The 21333-nt window shown below is 38.9% G+C and overlaps 4 protein-coding genes across 15 annotated transcripts in view; 1 reads left to right on the forward strand and 3 right to left on the reverse strand.

Annotated features, from left to right (window-relative positions):
- Nucleotides 1–65: 65 nt before the first annotated feature.
- On the reverse strand, nucleotides 66–1257 carry LOC107262828 (bolA-like protein 3). Of its 2 annotated transcripts, XM_015729404.2 has the most exons (5): nucleotides 1049–1253; nucleotides 875–962; nucleotides 484–610; nucleotides 323–411; nucleotides 66–248 (listed from the first exon to the last, which is right to left on the reverse strand). In XM_015729404.2, the coding sequence occupies exons 2-5, from the start codon at nucleotides 914–916 to the stop codon at nucleotides 183–185; spliced, it is 324 nt and encodes a 107-aa protein (XP_015584890.1). In that variant the 5' UTR covers nucleotides 917–962; nucleotides 1049–1253; the 3' UTR covers nucleotides 66–182. The 2 variants fall into 2 exon arrangements, with proteins under 2 accessions (XP_015584890.1, XP_024936144.1); XM_025080376.1 differs by having other exon boundaries at nucleotides 875–1257.
- A 260-nt stretch (nucleotides 1258–1517) lies between these two features.
- On the forward strand, nucleotides 1518–3737 carry LOC107262823 (putative sodium-coupled neutral amino acid transporter 7). The gene is made up of 3 exons (XM_015729395.2): nucleotides 1518–2003; nucleotides 2119–2479; nucleotides 2569–3737. Exons 1-3 carry the CDS (start codon nucleotides 1907–1909, stop codon nucleotides 3476–3478), a joined length of 1368 nt encoding a protein of 455 aa, XP_015584881.1. The 5' UTR covers nucleotides 1518–1906; the 3' UTR covers nucleotides 3479–3737.
- Nucleotides 3700–9665, reverse strand: LOC107262811 (E3 ubiquitin-protein ligase RNF123). 3 transcript variants are annotated; one of them, XM_015729364.2, is made up of 11 exons: nucleotides 8749–9665; nucleotides 8485–8694; nucleotides 8087–8409; nucleotides 7059–8015; nucleotides 6848–6984; nucleotides 6644–6765; nucleotides 5320–6458; nucleotides 4922–5250; nucleotides 4672–4837; nucleotides 4456–4602; nucleotides 3700–4390 (listed from the first exon to the last, which is right to left on the reverse strand). In XM_015729364.2, exons 2-11 carry the CDS (start codon nucleotides 8586–8588, stop codon nucleotides 4065–4067), a joined length of 3750 nt encoding a protein of 1249 aa, XP_015584850.1. In that variant the 5' UTR covers nucleotides 8589–8694; nucleotides 8749–9665; the 3' UTR covers nucleotides 3700–4064. The 3 variants fall into 3 exon arrangements, with proteins under 3 accessions (XP_015584850.1, XP_015584845.1, XP_024936131.1); XM_015729359.2 differs by having other exon boundaries at nucleotides 6644–6780; XM_025080363.1 differs by lacking the exon at nucleotides 4456–4602 and having other exon boundaries at nucleotides 6644–6780.
- A 145-nt stretch (nucleotides 9666–9810) lies between these two features.
- LOC107262812 (SLIT-ROBO Rho GTPase-activating protein 1) overlaps nucleotides 9811–21333 on the reverse strand; it is a 30486-nt gene continuing 18963 nt past the window's right edge. For 5 of the 9 annotated variants that reach the window (XM_015729369.2, XM_015729366.2, XM_015729367.2 and 2 more), the window contains exons 2-13: nucleotides 20286–20469; nucleotides 19589–19754; nucleotides 19269–19493; nucleotides 17500–17628; nucleotides 17146–17379; nucleotides 16795–17070; nucleotides 16123–16718; nucleotides 15819–16040; nucleotides 15670–15740; nucleotides 15387–15567; nucleotides 14999–15278; nucleotides 9811–12772 (exon numbers count right to left, since the gene is read on the reverse strand). In XM_015729369.2, coding sequence (XP_015584855.2) covers nucleotides 11717–12772; nucleotides 14999–15278; nucleotides 15387–15567; nucleotides 15670–15740; nucleotides 15819–16040; nucleotides 16123–16718; nucleotides 16795–17070; nucleotides 17146–17379; nucleotides 17500–17628; nucleotides 19269–19493; nucleotides 19589–19754; nucleotides 20286–20469 — 3620 coding nt within the window. In that variant the 3' untranslated portion in view covers nucleotides 9811–11716. The remainder of the gene's footprint in view (nucleotides 12773–14998; nucleotides 15279–15386; nucleotides 15568–15669; nucleotides 15741–15818; nucleotides 16041–16122; nucleotides 16719–16794; nucleotides 17071–17145; nucleotides 17380–17499; nucleotides 17629–19268; nucleotides 19494–19588; nucleotides 19755–20285; nucleotides 20470–21333) is intronic. The other 4 variants (XM_025080360.1, XM_015729368.2, XM_025080362.1 and 1 more) reach the window with 1 other exon arrangement.

Raw genomic sequence — 21333 nt, forward strand, 5'->3', positions numbered from 1 at the left:
GTCTATACGCGAAGTTCAATGTATCTTGAAAGTCGAGTTGTTGAGTATAAATAACAAAAGACAAGTTTATTTCAAATTTCATCTATTTATTTTATAACTTAAAACAGATTTGTAAAATATTTTATATCTAGGTATAATGATCAACAAAGCTAGAAATTAATTCTCTTATTCAAAAGATATCTCTAAGGACTAGGAATACTTGTATGGATACGTATACCATGCATATCTTTAATTTCTTCCTTAAGTGCCTGAAAAGTAAAGTTATGTATTTATGTGTTACGATACATAGTATAATCTTCTAATTTCATTAATTTATACTCACTTCATTAATAATCCTATGTTGTTTGACTGTATTTAAACCCTTAAATTCAGGGGCCACGACATTCACTTCAAACATTGCTCCACATCCTCCTGAAAAAAATGACTTTCATTATCATACCAATATTACATCTTTTCTTGTAATAGGTATTGTAGAACTCTTGCCTGATACATCGGTAACTTCAATGAATTCAGCTTTTGGGAATTTATTCCGTAATATATTGATCATTTTCTGTTCTGCTTGTTTGCCAGCTAACACTCCACTGGGACCATTCCATAAACGTGATAGTAGCTGGAAAACTTTTGCTTTATACATCTTTTTTATATTAAATTTACCAATTGTAAAAGTATAAGATTGGATGGACGAGAGGAAAGAGTTTTGCAGAATAGAATTATAGACAGGTACATATCTTAATTTCCACACTTAAGAAATTTTAGAGAAACAATACAAGGAAATATAATATTTTTCTCCCTTGCACATGCATGCAACATATCAGCCAGGATATTTTATGAATCCAATCTATAAATGTTACGTTTTGAACAAGCCTCGACCTACCGATATATTACGAAAATTTGTAGTGAACACGTGACGGAACATAGTTGAAGGATATGAGGCAGTTGTCTCTAAAACAATCTGCTTTCAGCTGTTGAAGAAAATGTGTGGATCAATTGTCTTTTGTCTTGAAAATTGTTAAACTTTGTGTTAGAACATGTAGAACAGAGGTTATACCGCAATTTTTTTTCAAATCTGTGTTTAAGTCTTGTAGCCCTGCCCCAGTTTTTCCGTTACCGGGGTTTCGTTTAAAAACTGAAATAGTTCACAACTTGCAGTGATAGAGGAAAGGCCAAAATTTCTATTTAGTCGATCATAGAAAATTGATCCCATTCCTGGAGCACAGTTAATAGTATCAATTTATGCTGCTTCCCGCGCATGTGTTCTAAAGTGCATGATTCTTGATTGGCTTATTGTAACGTAATTTTCACTTACCACGCCCCACAATGCTTTTAGCCAATCATCCTTCACCTATCTTGAAACATGTGCTACTAAATATAAATTAGCATTAATATATGGCAAGAGTAGATAAACAATTTACCATAGCAATTTAAAATTGTTGGCACTTTCAAACTATTATATAATTATGCAGGAGTGGTGAAACTGTATTTAATTTGTAATATATTTTTATTTTTATAACCAGCCAATGCATAAAATGCCAATAAACATTAATTGCGAACTGCACAATGCTTTATAACCATCCAATGACTGCGATAGCCTGCAAGAATTGAATAAATATACATACAAAGTATGCTTTTTTATGAACTCAAATTATTGGTCCTTTCACAAATTTTGATTCTTGCGTCTGACGCTCGAAAATTTTTCCATCTATTTTTATTACGTCTTCACAAAGCAAACATTGATCTCTGATCCATGCAGTGACGCGCGTGCGATAGCTCCAGCTAGATTGTAATTGATGCGCTATATTTAGCGTTTCTTGTAATACTGCTTAATTAAGCTTGATCGCTGATTCAAGAAGTTGGTTAGTCGGAAGTGTCACGTTTAGAGATCATAACTGTTGAGGTATTATCAACGATGAACTATTTAGAAAGTGGAGAGGAACGCTTAATCCACAATGATACCATTTTTTCAACAGCGCCAAGTGCATCTGCTGTAAGTGAGACTCGTAGAGGTAAGAATTATATTCATGAATTTCAAACTAATTACCATATTACATCTTTAGAAATTAGGAATATTATATAGATTAGCAAGGTTTGGTGAGAGACTGCATAAAGAATATGTTTCAGGATCTGGTGTATTGGGAATCATTTTCTTAATGGTCAATGCAACACTAGGCGCTGGTCTGTTGAACTTTCCACAAGCTTTTGATAAAGCTGGAGGAGTAGGAACAGCAATAATAGGTCAACTGGGTTTTCTCATTATGATAACAGCTGCTCTCGTCATCTTAGCACATTGCAGTGACGTTACTAATACATCTTCTATGCAAAACACTTTTGCTGGATTGTGCGGTTCTAAATCAATATTTGTTTGTGGGATTTGTGTAGCTGTATATAGCTTTGGATGCTGTGTAACATTTTTAATTATAATTGGTGATCAGTTTGATAGAGTGTTAGCTACATTCTATGGACCTAGTTTCTGCCACAACTGGTAAGAGTACTTTTCAAATGTAATATTATCTTAGTGCTTCGTGTATGCTTAGTAAAACACACATTTATTTTCTTATTATCTATTTGCAGGTATTTATCTAGACCGTTCATTACAACATTGACCTGCAGCATTTTTATATTACCCTTATCTTTCGTTAAACGTTTGGATGTATTGAGGTATACCAGTTCCATTGGATGTATTACAATTATTTATGTTATATGGTTAATAATTTATGAGAGTATCACCGACACTGGAATATCTTTGAAACCCATGCAAATATGGCCTGATAACTGGATGCAAACGCTTCAGATAATACCAATTATATGTTTTGCTTATCAAAGTCACATGACTGTGATACCAACATATGCTTGCATGAAAGATCGTAATCTTGACAAATTTACTTTTTGTGCCGTTATTAGTATGATTATTTGTTTTCTGGCATATACTATAGTCGGTATAATTGGATACGGAACATTTGGTATCGGTCGCGTTCCTAGTGATATTTTACAAGGATATACAGATAAAAGTATCTTTCTGACAATTGCGATAATTTCGATAGCTATAAAAAATTTCACCACCTATCCGATTGTATTATTTTGTGGACGCGATGCATTACTTTCTCTCTTTGGTAGAGATACCGATAATGGACTTGTCACTAGAGTCTTCGTTACATTAATATGGTTCACATTATCCCTTATCATTGCTATTTTAGTACCAGACATTTCGTCGGTAATCAATCTCCTAGGTTCCTTGTCAGCAGCATTTATTTTCTTATTTCCAGGCATTTGCCTTCTTCAAAGCACGTTATTAAAGGATCCAAATTTATGCCTGAATAAGGATAAGATTATAATAATTATCGCCATATTTATCACTGCTCTTGGTGCATTCGTTGCTGGTGTTGTATTCGTAGAGGCACTTCAGGATCTGAGTAAAGAGTCTATTAAACCACCATTGGTTACTGGCTTCACAGCAAGACTCAGAGATAACTTGTGCGTTTAAAATTCAATAATTTTTCTTCATGACGCATACGAACTATTAACATTGATAGTCTTATACTTCATAATGAGTGCTTTAATATTTGTTCAATATGTTTCGTTAACAATATATAATGGATTATTGTACGGCTTTGTAGTTCTGTATATTGCTCAATAATGTTTTAATGTTTGATAATTTTTATTGCAAGTCTTCGATCGACTTTGAGAAAGTAAGACTCAACGAAAGACTGACGTGATTATTGTAATATAAGCGGAAAAAGAAATGTACATAGATATAATTGTATAAGACGAAGTGTAACAATGACTAGAATTTTTATACCAAATTTTATGAGATCTCGTATTTTAACTTTGTTAACAATTTATCTCAGTAATGTTAATAACTAATAAAAAAAATTGCCTTGATTCTTATCCTTGGGAGTTTGTTTTAATTACCTAATATTTTTTACAAGCAAGGAACTTGATCGATCTGCAAACCGTCCAAAAGATCCAAATCTGCAGCGATCAATAATGGTTTGATTAAAATTTCTTCTTTTAGTTCCCCCGTTAAATACGATTTTCAATAATGACGTAAACGTCTTACTTTCATTGAATCATGAAGGTGACGTTGCATTCTCAGCAATATAGTTAGTAAGAAAGTCATGTAAGGTTGTACCTTCAGCGTCAACAACCTTATGAATGGTGGCTTTGCAGAAAAAGCATTCTCTACTATTAGAGAGATGACGGTCTATACATGTCCGGCATGATCGATGATTACACGGTTTAAAAGTCGCAGCAATTGGATGCGCGTAGCAAATTGTACAAATATTCTCATCGTCGCTCATGTACTTAGAATCGGGTAACATTGTACGATGCAGATCTAAGTATTTAATCATTTCTCTCACCTTATTAATTTCATACTCTGTTATATCTTCTTTATCTGTAAATATATAATAGACACGTATAAGATTTTATACAGGTAAAATCTGACAAAATGATACTTACAATTAAAGAATGAGAATGGTTTGCTGTTTTTAATTGGAATATTCGATGGTTTTACTTCTCCGAGTACAAATGAGATTGAACTTATTTGAAAGCTTGGTTCCGTTAACAGAACTTTGGTTACTTTTGGCACATCTTTTGATCCTCCCACTGTAGAGAGAATTATTAATGATCTTTATTCTGTGATTTAATTCAACATTGCTGTAATTTTATACTTACATTTGTATATGCGCATTTCCTCTTGAAGCAGAGCTAATAAAATTCCAATTACAGCTGCTAGGATTGGGAAATGATCTATTGTCTCCAGGTCGGGTATATCCAATAGTACTACGTACTGGAAGCATCCCGTCTGGGAACTTATTCTGTTCAGAATTTGACATAGTAACTGTAAACGAGATAGTACGTGATCTTTAATATTGATCTATGTATCACTTTGAATATTGTTCTTTCTTTGAGATAAATAAGGTACCTCGCAAAGTCGACTCAATAAATTTTCACTGGAAGGCCGTAAAGGATCACTAAAAATCTCATTAGCGATAGTAGCAATCATTTCCAATACTCTGAGTAAAGATATAGTCAAATCAAAACATGTTGCTCCAATTTTGAGTTGTCTTGATTCAATAAAAACTCTTTCAGGTCTTGATGACATATTTTGAATTTCTTGGAGCATCCGAATAAATTCTGAGAATGTCCAGTTAAGCTGATTGAGCAAAGAATTTAAGAATTGCTTGGTTCCTTGAGGATTACTTAGCAAAGCGTCTTTCACGTGTGCCTGATATTTTACGGACGGACATGGTTCTGTAAATAAGAAAAAGAATCATAAAAATTATTTAATAAAAAATCTATTATGTTAACGACCATACGTACTTATAGGTTGGGATATTGATTCTTGCTGCAACATCTTTGGTCCAATCTTTTTCGCTAGATGTGGGCTTTTCTCGTATCGAAAACCAAATCCATTTCCTTGCCAAAATCTCACCAATACCCAATTCGATTGCGCCCACGCTCTATTTTCGTAAGATCTCAATAAATTTGTTACTACTTTCATTCTAGATTCTCCAGGTACATTTTCAAGTGCCGCCAGGGTGAGAGAATTCGATACAAATCCTGCCAATGTCAAAATCAAAGTGTCTCTAGCATTGGCGTGTATTATTCTTGGATCAAAGAAATGGTCGCAAAGAAATTGCGCAACGTCACAGAGCATATCTTCATATCCTGATATCCTCTCAATGGGCACTGTAGGATGAACGTGATTCCTTATGGCCACACTTAGGTCTGTCATAGCTTCCAGATAGAAATCAGGTACAAAGGTAAACATGTTAGCATCCTGACTAGCAGAATGTAACGTTAACGTAACGACCCTAAGGAGCCAGGCAAGCTGCGCTTGTTTCTCATCTGAATATACAGCAGCACGGATCCAGGCCATGTATCTAGCTTGTTCAGATAATTTAATATTAAACACACTGATGGTTCGACCCAATTCTTCCTGAATTGGTAAAGCCTCAGGATCTTTAGATTTTTTCGCTTGCTCCCATCTTACTTTCACATCATTCATAGCAGCCATGTACTCGGACATACTATCTCTGAGACTGGCGACCTTTGCCAACTGTTTCTTAGCAGTAGCATGGTAGAAGAGAATTATTCCATCCAGCATTTCCAGTAATGATATTGCAGCATCCGCTGGACCGTTTCTCATTGGACTTCTATCTTCTCTATTGAACGGAAAGTATCCAAGTCTTTCCAATATCAGTGGACCTGCAGGACTTGATGGATTGACGTTTACCATCCTTGCAAATGCTGGGATAACTACAGGTAGGTCTCCAAGCCTTGTTGGTCCTCCCATGAAAGTACTTGTTGTGTCTTGTGCCTGGTCCATTGCGACGATGACATCGTGCTCTGGACCTAATAGGTGTATCAGTTCGTTCCTGTAGGTCTTGTTTAAGTGGGATAACACTCCGCCCAGTCTGTCGATTCCGGAGTAATTGATGGATGCATCATAGAACGCCCTGCCCATTCCAATTTATAAGGAAACGCTATTACGTAAATTAAACAAAATTGAATTACCCTAATGAGTAATCTACAGCATCTTACTGTCTGTCGCGATAAAATTGAAATTTATTTATAATTCGTATCTGATCTTTATGTACGTTTGAAAAGTTCTTATTACGTTTTGTAATACGTATTTCGTCACCTGCAGGGTACGTAGACAGGACTGGTCCCGACCTCAGCATCCCACAGGACCCGAAAGGCAACGAGCAATCGATGGAAGCAGCACAGCGTGATTGGCAATGGTGTCTGGAGTATCGGCATTGTCTGCAGGAATTCCGACTGAATGCTTGGGATTATACGCAGTTTCATTTAAAGCCTGCTAACTCCAATGGCTACTATTACTTACGCGATTCGATATCAAGTTCTCTTGGACGAATCTTCTGAATTTCTTCAGGAAAATTGTTCTGGATGTTGGTGTCTTCTCAGTGCCATCCTTATTATCCAGTAAAGTCACGATCAGCTCCACTTGCAAGGCCTCAATCTCTAAAATATTTAAACTCCTAATTATTTGGATACCCTATTTTTTATATTTCATTCTGTAATCTTATTATTCATACCAGTTATTGCAGACTTTATTCGTTCACAGGTATCCATGTATGCTTGCTTATTGACTTCTACACTCGGATCTACCGGATCGGTTTCCCACCAGGTTTTGTTAACTATATCTGCCAAACCACCTTCATCCAATGGTTTAATGTGGACGAAATTTGCAAGTCGAACTTTATCGAATAGAATATATTTGAGCATATTCTGTCTAGTGGCTGTATGTTGGCAAAGGTTTATCAGCAGAATGAGACTTTTACTTTGATCTGGATATTCAAGCAGCAGAGAAACATGTCTAAACGCAGATAGCAAATAGACAACCGCACTATCGAAGCAAGCCTTTATCTCGTGTTCTTCTAAGAAGGTCCACAGAAGATCCAAGCAAGTTATCAACTTGGAATTGTTTTGCGGTCTATCGGATCCAGAATTCGAGAGTCTCTCGACGAAAGGAATGAAAATCGCTTCGGTAATGTAAGGCATCGCGAGCAAAGGTCCAATATGTTGTAAAACAGATCTGGCTAGGCACATGAGGAAAGCTTGATTGCTCATAGATTTCTCTTCCATCTCTTCATTATTCTCGTTACTCTTGTTCTCTTCAATCAGCGGTATCAGGTTAAAAAACCATTCAAACAAGAGTTTAGCTTTCTTTAATTCCAACGTTGGTGGAGCTTGAAGTGTCTGATATTCTTTTACTGGATACCGCAATGGCGTCGAGCCAAAATTAGCTGTAAGATTTTCAGTATAAGCTAAACTGACTGTTGGGAAATACGCGATACCCGCGCCCATTGTTATATTTTCAAAAGCCGTTCCTAATGATCGTCCGTTTCTGTAAAACTCAATTTTCCCATTATCTACATCCAAGGCACATCCTATGATATCTCCAGAGAGCCAAGGTTCGCCATATTTATGGGTGGTAACGTTCCATTTCCTTATACGATTTCCATCGTACGCGTATGAATTCACCGTGTCCCCTATTGAACAATATATATATAAATTATTCATGCAAAGAAAATTTAAAATAATTATACATCATTAAACGTACCGACTCCGGATTCTTGATTGAATTCACATTTTATAGTTCCCCATCCAACTTGCATTACACCTTTTGAACCCAACTGTAATTCGTAGATCCATTTTCCCCTGTACAATCCTGTATTCGCTCTCATAGTACTAAAATTGCTCTGAGAACTGATACTTAGTCTGTCCGGCGATACAATAAATAGACCATGATGAGTAGAAATGTCAAATCTCACGATTTTGGGCCCAATTCTTCCATCCTGTGAATCTGCCGTGTCGGAATTCTCATTATCCTTACGAAGTACATTCTTGATGTAATTATTAGCCAGGATCAGACAGTAGGATTGTCTAAAAACATTGAAATCATACCCTATTACCATAATTATCCTTAAATATATGAATACAAGATTCACTAAGTGTTACCTTTCATATAAACTTTTCTTTTCAATGTCTGAACTGCTAGAAGTATCTTGTTGGACTAGGACATTAGGTCCAAAAATGTTACGAAGTATTTCCTCTGGTTCCATCTTTTAAAAAAATGACCTTGAGACACTAACCAATATCTTTTCGTCCATTCAAGGAAAATTGTCAAGCAGCCGCAGTATATGACTATTAAAAAAAATTCTAAAGAAACTAAAAACAATTATTATTTTACGTCTCTCCTTATTCTTTTCTTCAATTACTCACTATCTTATTCGTGCGATAATCTAGCTTCGTTACATCGGACAGAAACTTTCAGGTTAAATCCAAAAAGACATCTTTTTCATCGCCATAGATTTCTGCTAGGTGCACGTCATGACACAAAAGTATTTCGTGAAATTCTCGACACGAGTGACGAGCATGTAGAACCGAGGCACGAGGCTTAAGAATTTTGTGAATTTTGTATTTTATTTCAAAATGAGCGTGTTACGTAGCTCGTGATGGATACAGTCACCATCTTTGTACGAGGAACAAAATAATATCGACGAGAACGAATCATGCGCGGATTGCGTGATCCTTGAAAGCGACACGAGCGCTTCGTGCCAAATAATCAGTATTACTCATGTTTCTCGGTGCTAGACTTCATTTTCATATATCATTGTATCCCACATATCCCACATACGTCTCGATTGAAACGATAGTCAGAAATAAGTCGAAATTTTTATTGAGGTCGGTTGTCTGTTAAATCTCGGTATTATAAATCTTAATTGATCACACATGCTTTCTGCATTGAAGACAAAAACGACGTTTTGATTATTAATCTATCCGACAATCATTCCGTGTTCCAGAGAGGATGTTAAGGCAACGCGTTTATTTATCAAATAGACTAAAGATGACTGATATCCTGTCTGGTAAACGCGAATGAATTATGCATGCGGAATATCATTTGTCTCCTGAATGAATGTCTGACTTTCTGTGTGTAGAAATAGTAGTAGAGCGATTATAGTTTTATTATAATTATTCCCAGGAATAAATTTTGAATTAGAAAAGTGCTCGATACTGTCGTCAAACGTGTCAATGACGTATCATTATTCAATTTATTGCTTGATCATTTTTGTACGACCATCGCTTAAGTGGGGCTCGTACTCCTCGCACGTGTTCTCCATATACGTAGGATGATATACGTGACACTTTTGTCGTAGTAAAAATAATTAAAAACGGAATTGGATACAAGGAAAAAGTATTTGTACAGCATAGTCAGAAGGACAGCATTAAATACTAATATAATGACTGGGTATACATTAATGAATATCGAAATTATTTGAATAATTATACAGCCTGTACGTATTTCGTTTATTATTATCGTTAACGTCATTAGCCTTAATGCGGTTACTGTTGATTAGACTTCCTTACTTTCTTAAAATCACCAATACGATATATATATAGCAACTATATTTAAATTACAATTAATTTAATTAAAAAGTAACATTTTCAATATGTCGCACGTAGAAAATTACTATACAGAGAGAATTTACCGAGTACATTATAATGGGATAAACAATGTTAAAAACAGAAATTCGTTTGTTGCTTGAAAAATATTTTACATATCGGAAGAGGGAGGGAGCTGTTAGTAATAGCTTTGGTATTTCATATTGCGGTGGGTTCACGGTATCTGCAATGTTATTTGTATTATTTATTGTATTATCAGTAAATAAACTAGATAATGCAATGCAATATAATTATCATAGCTGTAAGGTAGCTAGCCACCCTGGACCGTATAATTGAGTTAATTTACTTGATCGATCGATCGATCAATACAATTTTTCAAGAATATATGCATGTAATGGTTTTGCTTATTTATGGATGTACGTACGTTTGCATGCTATTCAATTATTATGAGTATAATTGTCATTTATCAGGATTATAGCAAAAAGGCATGATTACACTGAGAAGTTTTATAACGATCTCTTCTTTCTTTATGTACTTTTAATCTCGCCTATTGGAAATCATTCGGACATTTATGCCTTACGGCTATCGATATCGATCAGTTAAATACTCATGTTATTGTACATACATTACCTTTGAATATATCGAACATTATTCTGCCGTAATTAGTACCTATTATAACGTATTTTGTATGCAATTACGCGATACAATCTAAATAACGTACGCGGGGTGGTACAACTTCGTCCTATCCGTTCTAAACCCTCTCACTCATACGTTTACTTTTTAAAAAATAGAGAAAACAAAAACTAAAGACAGTTCAAGCAGGAGAATAAACGCCCTCTCGAAAGGAATTATTAAAATTCGTCCGCCGGCGCCTGCTTAAAGGAACATCGAACATGTTTATCGTTAAACATTATAATTAGTAATCGTAGTTAGCAAATATGAGGAAAATTTTGGAATCGCAAAAATCTACGAATCAAAAATAAATTACATATCCGTCATGCAAATATCTTTTTTCTTTTTATGAATATCCCTTTCGATGCATCGATATTATTATTATTATAATTATAATTATAATTATATTATTATTATTAATTCAACTTTTCTCTTATTCGTTCTCCGATCCATCCTACAAAATTCTTGTTTCCGTTCTTTCGCTTGCTTTCTTAGCCAGCTATCTTTTGCCTGATGACTAGAACATCGTTTCGTGGGTCGTTTGGTAAAAAAATAAGATAAAAAAACGACAGAAAGTATTCATAGAAAAAATAAACTAGTACCGGGAACGGCTATGTTCGCGTTATCTATACGAAGCTCTCATTCGCGGAGTTATATACGTCTGCGATATCTTGCACTAAAAAAAAGATGAACGAACATAGTCGCTTCCAGTAGTTTCTTTTTTTTTCCATTGGATACAGTAGTGTGAAGCCCTTCCTTCGGGCGGAGCCATTGGTCTCGATGGGATGGGTTTGCGTGGATGGTTTTTCTAGCATTCGCACTTAAATTTTTTCTCTCTCTCTCTCTCTCTCTCTCTCTCTCTCTCTCTCTCTCTCTCTCTCTCTCTCTCTTTCTTTCACACACTTTCTATGGCAGACTCTCCATTTCTCATTCTCACAATTCCTCATCTAAAATCTAAACTTGAAAACGACGTTCGATGATTTATTTCGCTTAGCGCTCGGGAGACGTGGATTTTTATTGAGTATCTCTAAATGAATCACGAGGACGATGAGTATTATTAAAAACCTTCGGAGTCGCTTTCCGATTGGTCAGGACGATCGTCCGAGTGCAAGGATCAGTTTGCCGGCTCGGCGCTATGAGCTTGCTTCTCGATCTTTCTGGCTAGCTCGGGACTCATGTGCGGATGGGGAAATGGCAAGACAGGCTTCCGGAGAATGGTCGGTTTGACTTTCACTTGAGGTTTGAAGCTGGATACCTGACTGCCACCCGTTAAATGCATATCCGCAAATTTCGCGGCTATTTTTGGCGTTGAACGAGGCGGCAGTGGTGACCTCAGAGGCATCGAGTCAGATATCTGATTAGAACTTGCCGATCTCACTAACTCCTCGGATTCCATATCGGGCTCGACCTCAGCCTCCATGCGTTTTAATTTTCCACCCTCCAAGTTTGACTTTGTATTCTTCTTGAGGGTACATTGATTTTGCTTGGCAAATCTCTCGGCTGCTGTACTCATGTCTGGAGATTCCGGTCCACCCGTCGGGGATGTTGCTGCTTCAGCTCTTGAAGGTGGAACTGTTGGAGTCTCTTCGTCGGAACTGCTTAAGCTACTGGAGGAGGTGGATTTCTTACCGGCATCCTGAGCACTCAATGGCAAGTCCATAACAAGATCCGGTGTATGCTTCTGTCGCATTTCTCGAAATTCTTGGGACGATCTGAAAGACTTCGGTGTTGGTGGGATCGGTGGGGTCAGGTGAGTCTGTGAAGTCGCACGTCTCTGCCAGAGTTCTCTGTTCGCCGAGAAAGTTGTCTGCTCCTGTAGATCATCGTCCTGCGTGGACGGTGCGTTCAACTGGAGGGAATTCGTAAGTTGCTGACCAGCTTCGCTCATGCTTTGAGATTTCCAGTGCTGCTGCTTCCGGCCAGCACCTCGCTTCGCTGAGCCATCTAACGAGAGTGACGACAATCGTCCATTTTCATCGGACATTTCCTCATCCCGTGGTAGCTGCTGCTGCGCTTGCTGGGAAGCTGCAATTGGATCCAGGAAGACAGTTATGTTGTTCTCTACCTCAGTGCCATTTTCCAGATCCTGCGAGACTTCCGGCGCTTCTGTGGATTCCTCCTTCTCAGGACTGGGCGCCCTCGCGTTCCTCGAGGGTGTGCTCACCGGCTCCTGTAAGGAGGAAACAAATACAGTAATAAACATATATTTTTTCAGACATTTGCTCATTCAACTGGAGGAATTATTATATCTTGTGACCGTACTGCTTCCTTCGAAACTTCTACTTACATTTTGGACAGTCTGACACATGACATTTACCTTCTCTTCCTACACTTTACCCAAGTGCAGACATACATAGCTGTTCCGTTAACGGTAGCGATCAGACCGTCCAAACTTTAGTGAGGATCATATATAGCGTCGCGACTACAGATAAAGAATTGTGAAAAAGTCGAATATTGCAAGGAGAATAGTATTGCAGTATACAATTTTTTAATTTCCCAGATAATGAAATACCCATCAATTATAAAGACCCAGTACCGTGTCATGCTGGTACCATTTAACACCAAGAATTCATGCATAGACGTAAAATGGTTCTCGACCTTACGCAATACGCAATAGTAGCAGAGTGTGGATTAAAAACTGCTCGTAAAACGGATAACAGTGAATACTATAGACAGCTGTATGAATGAAGAATAATAAGAGAAACTGTACAAGGTACACGTGTCATGTGAGTATTACGTAGGATGTGAGTAATGAGTAAGGATATAATTTGTTCTCCAGTATAAGTAGCAATATTTAAACTAAAAAGCGGAAGATGGAGGTGCGGTGTTGAGTTTACTCACCTAAGCCCAAAGAGTTTCCGTTGCCTAAGAAGGTCCCGCGATCGGCATTCCCTTTGGTATCGTCTACAGATTGAGATTGTTCTACGGGACTCTAGGATTCACAAACCAACCGAACTGTCAAATCGACACTCCTTCAATTGAAATAAACAACAGCAGCAGCAACAACCAAGGAGTAGAATAAAACAAAATAATAATAATAAAACACGCACGCACAACATAGGACAGAACGTACACAACACCAGCGGCAATTTTATCGAACAGTTTTTAGTCCGTCGAACGTTGTTTACCCTACGTACGCACGCAACACACGTATTTCGCATCAGCTTTAAGATGCTGACCTATACGTATATCTGTAAAAACAACAGCAACAACCAACCCAACCATTAACATTGAGAATTTTTTAAGTGAGCCGAGTACGAGGCAAAAACACGTAGGACGTAGTAGTAGAATAATAAAAAAAAAAGAGGCGGCACAAGACAAGACGTAGGCAGACATGCAGCAAAAGAACGTGTATATTTATATTTTATTTACAAAAGGTATCGTACAAAAAAAAAGAAATTCACCACTAATAACTAGTCGCCGAGTTCTAAGTAGAGCTTAACGTACCAGTCACGCTAATCCGACATCCTTCCGTTCGATAGGTGCCTTCGTTAACCTTCGTCCGCTTTCCGTCGTAATTCGCGCAAGAGGAAGTGCTCGCGTGCGTGGAAAGAAAAAGACGGTGCTCTGGCAAGGCAGCAAGTGCAGCGTATGTCGATGGGGCTAATTTTCTTTATTCGCGATCGTTAAAGGTTAATTTTGCTTTTATTATATGTCTCGTGAGTCTGTCAGGCATGTAAAAAGGGTGGAAATCGTATTGCGACCATGACGGCGTATTTAAGAGGGAAAAGAACGTAAGTGGAAAAATAAAAATAACAAAGGAGAATATAAACCGTGAACTTCAAAGTTCACTGGATGTTCACCTAGTTTCTCTAGCGTTGACCTAATCAGGCGTACCTTAATCCGCGTACAACCTTTGATCAGGAAATTCAGTCTTTTGTGAATACAGTCATATTAACACATTAAAGGCGGGAGTCGTAGTACTAGGATTTATCTCGACTGTAGCTTAAAGGCGGGAGTCGTATTAGTACCTAGCATACTTTCGTCAAGATCCCCCGCCTTTAATGTGTTAAGATACGCATCGTCCTGAAGAAGGTGCGCTTTACCTTGGCTGATGGCAACGAATTTTGCCCTTGCAGTCAAAGAAAGCTGTGCGTGATGTGCGGGTGCAGTGCTGGCGATATAGGCTTTGTGTTTTTATAAAAACTACACACAACAATGCATTCCTGTGTCGTTACGTTTTGCAATTAAAAAAAAAGACAAAGATAAAACGTATGAAATAAAAACAGACAAAGACACAACGAAGAAAAAATATTGTAGCGTGACAGCCATGCACCTTGGTTCAAGTGTACGAATGACGTTCGGCACAGTCGTACAAGGATACGAAAGCACACGAGTACAAGAGTGACGTAATAAAAGTCAAATTAATTAAATGCTAAACGGTGGTTTCTAGTACCTCTCGGCTGATGATCGGTTGGGATGATGACACACAGGCCACGCTCGTCACTACCGTTGGAATAATTGCACTGCTATTCCCACTTTCTGTCTGCAATAGTACGGTACTTGATGTGGAAGTTTCGGTCGCTGCTGTCGATGGCCATGTGTTAGGATTACCAGCTGGTCCCATCAATGGTGAATTGTTACTCGACAAAACACTGTCTGCCGAGCTGGAGGCTCTTCTGCGCATTGACTCTTCGCTCGACGATTTTAATAGCTCCTTATCGCGCTCTTCGTCCCTGGAGCAAATTTTTAAGAGGATTCATAACGAGGAAGAGAGCAGACATTTTTTGGAGGAATTAAAATATCTTTAGTCAAGACTTACTATAAATGTAATTAATACATACTTTATCTTGAGCATGATGTATTTATCAGGAATCAGTCCCTCTCTACCTGCTAGAGCACCTCTCCACCAGTCGTTGCTTACTTGCGTATAGAGGGTCAGGGTGTCTCCTTTCTTGAAGCTAAGTTCCCTTTCTGATCGTGCGTTAAAGTCAAATTGTGCGGTAGCTTCCAAGTTTTCGGATTCTATTACGAATAGATGTGAATGATCATTTTACTTGTGATTGATTAGTATGACGTTATTTAGTTTTATATATATATATATATATATATATATTCAATATTTACCATCCTCAGATGGATATACTTCAGAATCCATATCTTCTTGGACTTGATCCGTCGGTGAGTCGCCGACGTCTCTGAAATGAAGAATTTAAAAATAATTAATCAATATAAGAATGTGGTATTGAAAAGTAGGTAAATATAGGTATACTTACACGTCATCAGGTTCCCTACTGATATACTTCTCATATTGAATCCCTCCAATATCCTCAGGAAAAATTTCTTCGCAGAAGGTAATGATATTTTTAATCAATTCGTTGACTTGATTCTGATATTGGACCTGATCCTTATCTTCTGGGACGGGAACTAACGTTGGGCCGAAGCATATAGCAAGATTGTAAGGATCCATCATATTCTCATCCGAAAATTCTGATAAGCTAACGTACAAAAGTAACTTTTAATATGATTGAATAATAAATATCAATATTAATTTCTAAAATATCTCAACACGATACTTACTGATTAAGGAAAGCAAAGAGGTATCGCATCACAATGACCACTGGTCGCGGAAGACTGGATATCAACTCTTTCATTTTCAGTACAAAATCCTGTTTCGATTCCAACTGAGCCAATTCCATAAGGTGTTCGAAGTAGATAATAGGAAACAGTGGTTCTCGCAATTCCCTGAGGTATAACTTCAGTACCCCGGCAACACTATTGATATCAGAAGCGTCTGTCACGTCCGCAAGAGGATCTTCTCCCCTTTCAAACCACTCTCTAAAATTGTTGATCTCAACCTGAGATCCCGAGACTCGGAATATCCCTTGATGATGCAATCCAAACAAGTTTATCACTCTTACGCAACTCTTCACAATGAGTGGTATCTCTTGATTAGTACTCTCAAGGTACTCCTCAAGTGAACCACCAAATAATTTAGGCTGGCCATTCATTTGCAAGCGACCAATACGCTTTCGGCGTGCTTGTTTCTGTTTGTTCGTCGAAATCGATGGATTTGGACTAGCGCTAGAACCGTCTAATAAACTTTGGCGAATATATTCTTGTTTTGCATCCAGTCTGGCTATTCTCGAAGTCCCAAGGAGGTATTCTCTAAATTTCTACACGAACAAGAGTGTAAGTTGATTTTTAGTAACTCTAAAGTCAAATTAAGATACACTTGGTGACTAGACTCACCGTGAGGTAGAACTCTTCGGTTTCCTGTCTATCGGCTCTCAGCTTAATCTGTATTGTCTCCGGAGGTCTCGAAGTCGGCATGGCATTGTCACCAAAGTACCTGGAGCAATCGTAATCCTTAGCTGTAAGCATCTCGAGTAAACTGGCCTCTGCAGTCTCTAGAGTCTTCCAAACTTCTTCAGACTCTGTCCTGAGAGACGTGACCCTTTGCTGAAGTTGCGCGAGCCGCTGTTCCATCTCGGTATGTAGCACCTTTTGCAATTCCGGATCTGGTGTCTGAAATATTGAAAATTTTTCTTGAAAACAAGCTGAATCCTTTTGCGACTATGAATCGACTCCTGCAATACTGACTTCGTACGCTACCTCATCTCCACGCTGACCCTGGAACTCAAACTTTTTGGGAATCATGAAAGCAGCATGATGGGACTCGAGGAATCTCTGCTTGTCAGCTCTCGAATCAAGTGCACCGACACAAGCAGCCAACTGCTCGGCCCCGGATTGCAATGAACGCTGTCTTCCTTCCTCAGCGCTGCAGTGCATCAGGAGTGCCCTGGCGATGCAGTTATGGAAGCCAAAATCCATGCACTGCAGGAAATCACGATGTCGTAAATGTTATTTGTATTGCTTCCCCGTAATTCCGGTTCGTGGTACCGGAACCGTAAAACTCTATTTACAGCGCCAAGCTTCCTCAAGAGATGAACTTACATCAATGAGATCAGACAGATCGTCGACGAAGTACTTGTGTATCGTGGTGTTCGATGCCTCCAGACAAAGGATGTACTCGTTCCTGGCCTTTAGAGCCTTAAGCTTTGCCTCGGTGTACTTGCTCTTCCTCTGAAACGATTGGACAGAACTTTCAGCCATAAGCGAGCCATTAATTTCATTAATTGGCCGTAGCTGCCAGCGCATTAATCGACCCTGCCAATTCCCAAGATCTCTCCCTCGCTTTTTTCCACAGCAAGTAAACGCGGCCTATTACTGACAGCCACAATGTCCCAGGCTTATTGCGCTTCACATCGGGTTTTACGCTCACGGAAACGCCAAGAGATCCCAGAGATTAATTATCATCCCGAGGCATATATAGCTTCGTGTTGAGAATACATCGTCTTCCTATATCCAACTAGAATCTGTCGAGTTTCCATTGCGCATCGACTTGCTGCTGCTGCTGCTGTTACTTCTTATAACGGATCACGGCGAACCGCGGCCGTGTAATATCCAGCGCACTGGGAGATGGTTGCACGTGTTGTTAATCTTTTTCGTACCGTTAGAACCATCTGTTTTGCCGTTCAGTCGGGGGCAACATTAGTTTATTTTTCTAGCAGAGGCTCGCACCGCAAAAAAAAAGGGAAACGTTCGGTTACTTTTAAATCTTGGAAGACGTCCGTTCAGTGCTTTGGTTAAAGATTTTAAAGAAAACGAGAATGAAATTGAAAATCATTACTGACTATTGAAATGCGCAATTCGATTGGATACGCTACTACGGCAATTGCATAGGAATCAGTTAGCTAGACTGAATCGAGAATTTGCTGAAGTCTATTGTCCCTTGTCAAAAAAAAAAAAAAATATGAGTGGAACAATTGGCAGGCCGATGACGCAAATACCTAATTCGGACATCCTGCGAGTGGCCCGAATATCGCCTACGTTGATAGATTGCACTTCGTGACCTCTCTCGACGGCGCATTTTAATTTACTTTACTAGCAGACGCATGTTTTTACATTTATAGATAGAGTATCGCCCACCGGTGAAACTAGAAAAATAGCTATTCGATCCTGAGTTACGACACGGTCAGAATTTTTTAACGAGAGAGACGATAAATTCATTCCAATTTAAATAAGCAGCCAGTCATAATAAGTGTCAGACACTGAGTGAGATTTCTCTGCCACGCCATTTTTGATTCGTACTCCAGGTGTGAGCATCCGGTGGAACGATTATGCTTACTGGGACGTTGTTTCAGTTTGTCTCGATTGCCTGAACAATTTACTCCAGGCTCGAGTGATTGCGACGCGTCCGTTGTTTTGATAAGCACGATTGACTATCATTTGTTTATCGACGATAACAAGCCTCCTCTTATCAGTAAGATTTTGGATATACAACATCCACGCAGTCTGTGCCATATAAGTCACATGAAAAGAGAAACCTGAGACTCCCTGAGTGCGTCCGACGTATAATTTAAAAACTGAATTTTTAATAAAAGAATAAAAATGATCAGGCCACGTCACGTTAATTTATCATAGAACACGTATATCTTGTTAAAAGACAAACAAGCAAGCAATAAACTCCCCTGAGTACATCTTAAATCATTTAAAACTCATATCTCCCACAGGGTCTCTAAAGTGATACGTAATTCACAGTCCCCAAGACAAATCGACTCTCATAGTCTGTACCAATTTATTTCCATCAGATGATGCACTTCAACGAGTCGAATAGATTGCCTCCCATGAACTTGATTATCGTTCCCACTATCTCTACGAACCTTGTTCACTTCCTTCTCGATTAGCCGATATTTCTTGCTGCGCGCCAGTTTCTCAGGCGGCGCGTTGGCGACTTCAAGTTTACTTCGTTGTTGCTCAGCGACACGCAGCTTCGTCTCGGCCTGTCGCGATTCCGCCTGGTAAGCCTGATAGGTCTTCATCGTGGTATGAAGCTCATGAAGTACGCGTAGAATTTCCTCATGGGTTTCATAGCCAATCTCACGGCACTAGAAGCAATAAAGATCCTCTGCCGATTTATACGTCTCGTTCATTCGTGGACGATTATCTATATGTCACTCGTCCTTTCCTCGACTCCACTTACACGTCTGTAAATGCGCTGAACATCCTCCATCACTTGATTCAGCCTTCCCACGAGGTGCGTACTGTACACGTCGGAAAGAGCCGCGTGATCTCGACTAAGGGACTTTGTCTCATTGACGAGCTGCTGCCAGCAGGCGTAGCTGGAGAAGAGAGGCCACTGCTCGCGTCTGGAAACGAAAGATCACAGGAATATAAAATCATAGGAAAGTATAAAAAGACGTATAATTTAAATTCAAGATCAACACTGAGATGCCTTAATAAAAATTTAACGTAAAGACAGACTCTTGCCAAGGAATGCCAACGGGAACTCCGGCAACTCACGGACAGGCCCAGGACTTACACATCCGCTTCCGGAAGTTTAACAGGCTCTTAAGAAAAATCCATATTGATTCCGACAAGCACTCTAAATCCAGCCTATGTATTTTTCCTGTATTTCTTTTTAAACGCTAAGTCGGCTCACGTTATGGATCCAGCGGATTCGTTTTTACCCCCAGGACGATTGCGATGTCAAATTCCACAAGCGATTCCTGTTATTTTTTTAAGATACTTAATAATCCATCGACGATCCGTGAAAGCTATTTATTTTTTTTCCAGTATAGATTACACGGTAAAACCAACAATTTAGCCAGATTGCTTTTTTTCTACCGAGTGCCATACTTCACGCGTTAAACTATTCTACGATAAAGTGATTACGGTACTTTTGCTTTTGCTCCTTGTGCCTCAGCTGGATACTCCTCGCCATCTTGTCCAAGTTTTTGCTGTAATCGAGTTCTAGTTCGGCTCTCCTTCGAAAGAAATCCTGAAGTTCGGCCACTAGGGCGACTTGCGCCTCCATCCTTACGTCGAGACATCTCAGCTGTTCGTTGAGCTGCAGTCTTATATCTGTGAACAATAATTTTGTTTTTCATTGCATCTCAAAGCTACCCAAAGTACCCGTGCAATATAACGCTTGAAATAGTAATCTTGCTATCCTACACTCATTCTCAACCGGCCGTGATATATGCACAAAGGAGTGTATAGCCATAAGCATTGCGCAAAGTTCAACGGCTGACCTCGAGCGAAAGGTGTAGATAATTGAATACTCGTAAGAAGTCTCGCGGAGAAACGGAATACTTTATGCGTTTCTGTGCAAGACTAATTCTCCGTGTTATCGGTAACGTAATGCCATAGCGTTGCATAAGTGTAATTTACAGTGTTATTCGCTCTTTATGACACTCGTCGTATCTACCAAGTGGACTGTATTCTGATAGTAATTTCCTGCAAACTCCATGGTTGCCACGTTACTTCCGTTGTGCATTATAAAAATTCGCATAAGTGATATCCAGAGTCACGAAGGGAAATTGCAGTGACTTTACATGCGATAAGAAAAATAGAAAGAGGAACGGATCTCTATGCGTGTCTTAATCGTCCATTGCAGCTGGTGCCTGTAAACGTTACTTTGTGACGTTTGAGGTTATGTTCCGTTAACGATTTTTGACAAAATCTCAAGAGGCGTCACCGGGACGATTAACGAACTTGAGAATTGGCAACAATAACGACACAGACTGTCTCTCCGGTTATGAGTAGATATTTTCACAGCGCTATTTTCTGCCACACGCTCGCGGCTCCGTTTATTCTTGGACGGCCAAGACAATGGAGGATGAAGTAGAAGATTTGCCAGTGGAATAACAATGCACGAGAGCGGACGCCGTAGCGTCAATTTTTCGTTTCTCTTTTTTAATATTTCCCCCCCCCCCCCTTTTTTCT

The sequence above is a fragment of the Cephus cinctus genome, unplaced genomic scaffold (genome assembly GCF_000341935.2).
Source record: "Cephus cinctus unplaced genomic scaffold, Ccin1 Ccin1_scaffold0129, whole genome shotgun sequence".
NCBI classification, from domain to species: Eukaryota; Metazoa; Arthropoda; class Insecta; order Hymenoptera; family Cephidae; genus Cephus; species Cephus cinctus.

Bases quoted from the DNA above. Each gene is read 5' to 3' on its own strand.
- LOC107262828 (XM_025080376.1), bottom strand. From the start codon at position 916: ATGTTCCGTCACGTGTTCACTACAAATTTTCGTAATATATCG. The intron at 611-874 runs GTAGGTCGAGGC...AAAGTTTTCCAG, and splicing joins CAAATTTTCGTAATATATCG to CTACTATCACGTTTATGGAA. The intron at 412-483 runs GCAAGAGTTCTA...CATTTTTTTCAG, and splicing joins TGAAGTTACCGATGTATCAG to GAGGATGTGGAGCAATGTTT.
- LOC107262823 (XM_015729395.2), top strand. From the start codon at position 1,907: ATGAACTATTTAGAAAGTGGAGAGGAACGCTTAATCCACAATGATACC. The intron at 2,004-2,118 runs GTAAGAATTATA...AATATGTTTCAG, and splicing joins TGTAAGTGAGACTCGTAGAG to GATCTGGTGTATTGGGAATC. The intron at 2,480-2,568 runs GTAAGAGTACTT...ATCTATTTGCAG, and splicing joins CCTAGTTTCTGCCACAACTG to GTATTTATCTAGACCGTTCA.
- LOC107262811 (XM_015729359.2), bottom strand. From the start codon at position 8,588: ATGGAACCAGAGGAAATACTTCGTAACATTTTTGGACCTAATGTCCTA. The intron at 8,410-8,484 runs GTAACACTTAGT...CAATGTTTTTAG, and splicing joins AAGAAAAGTTTATATGAAAG to ACAATCCTACTGTCTGATCC. The intron at 6,459-6,643 runs GTGACGAAATAC...TGGAATGGGCAG, and splicing joins CCTGTCTACGTACCCTGCAG to GGCGTTCTATGATGCATCCA.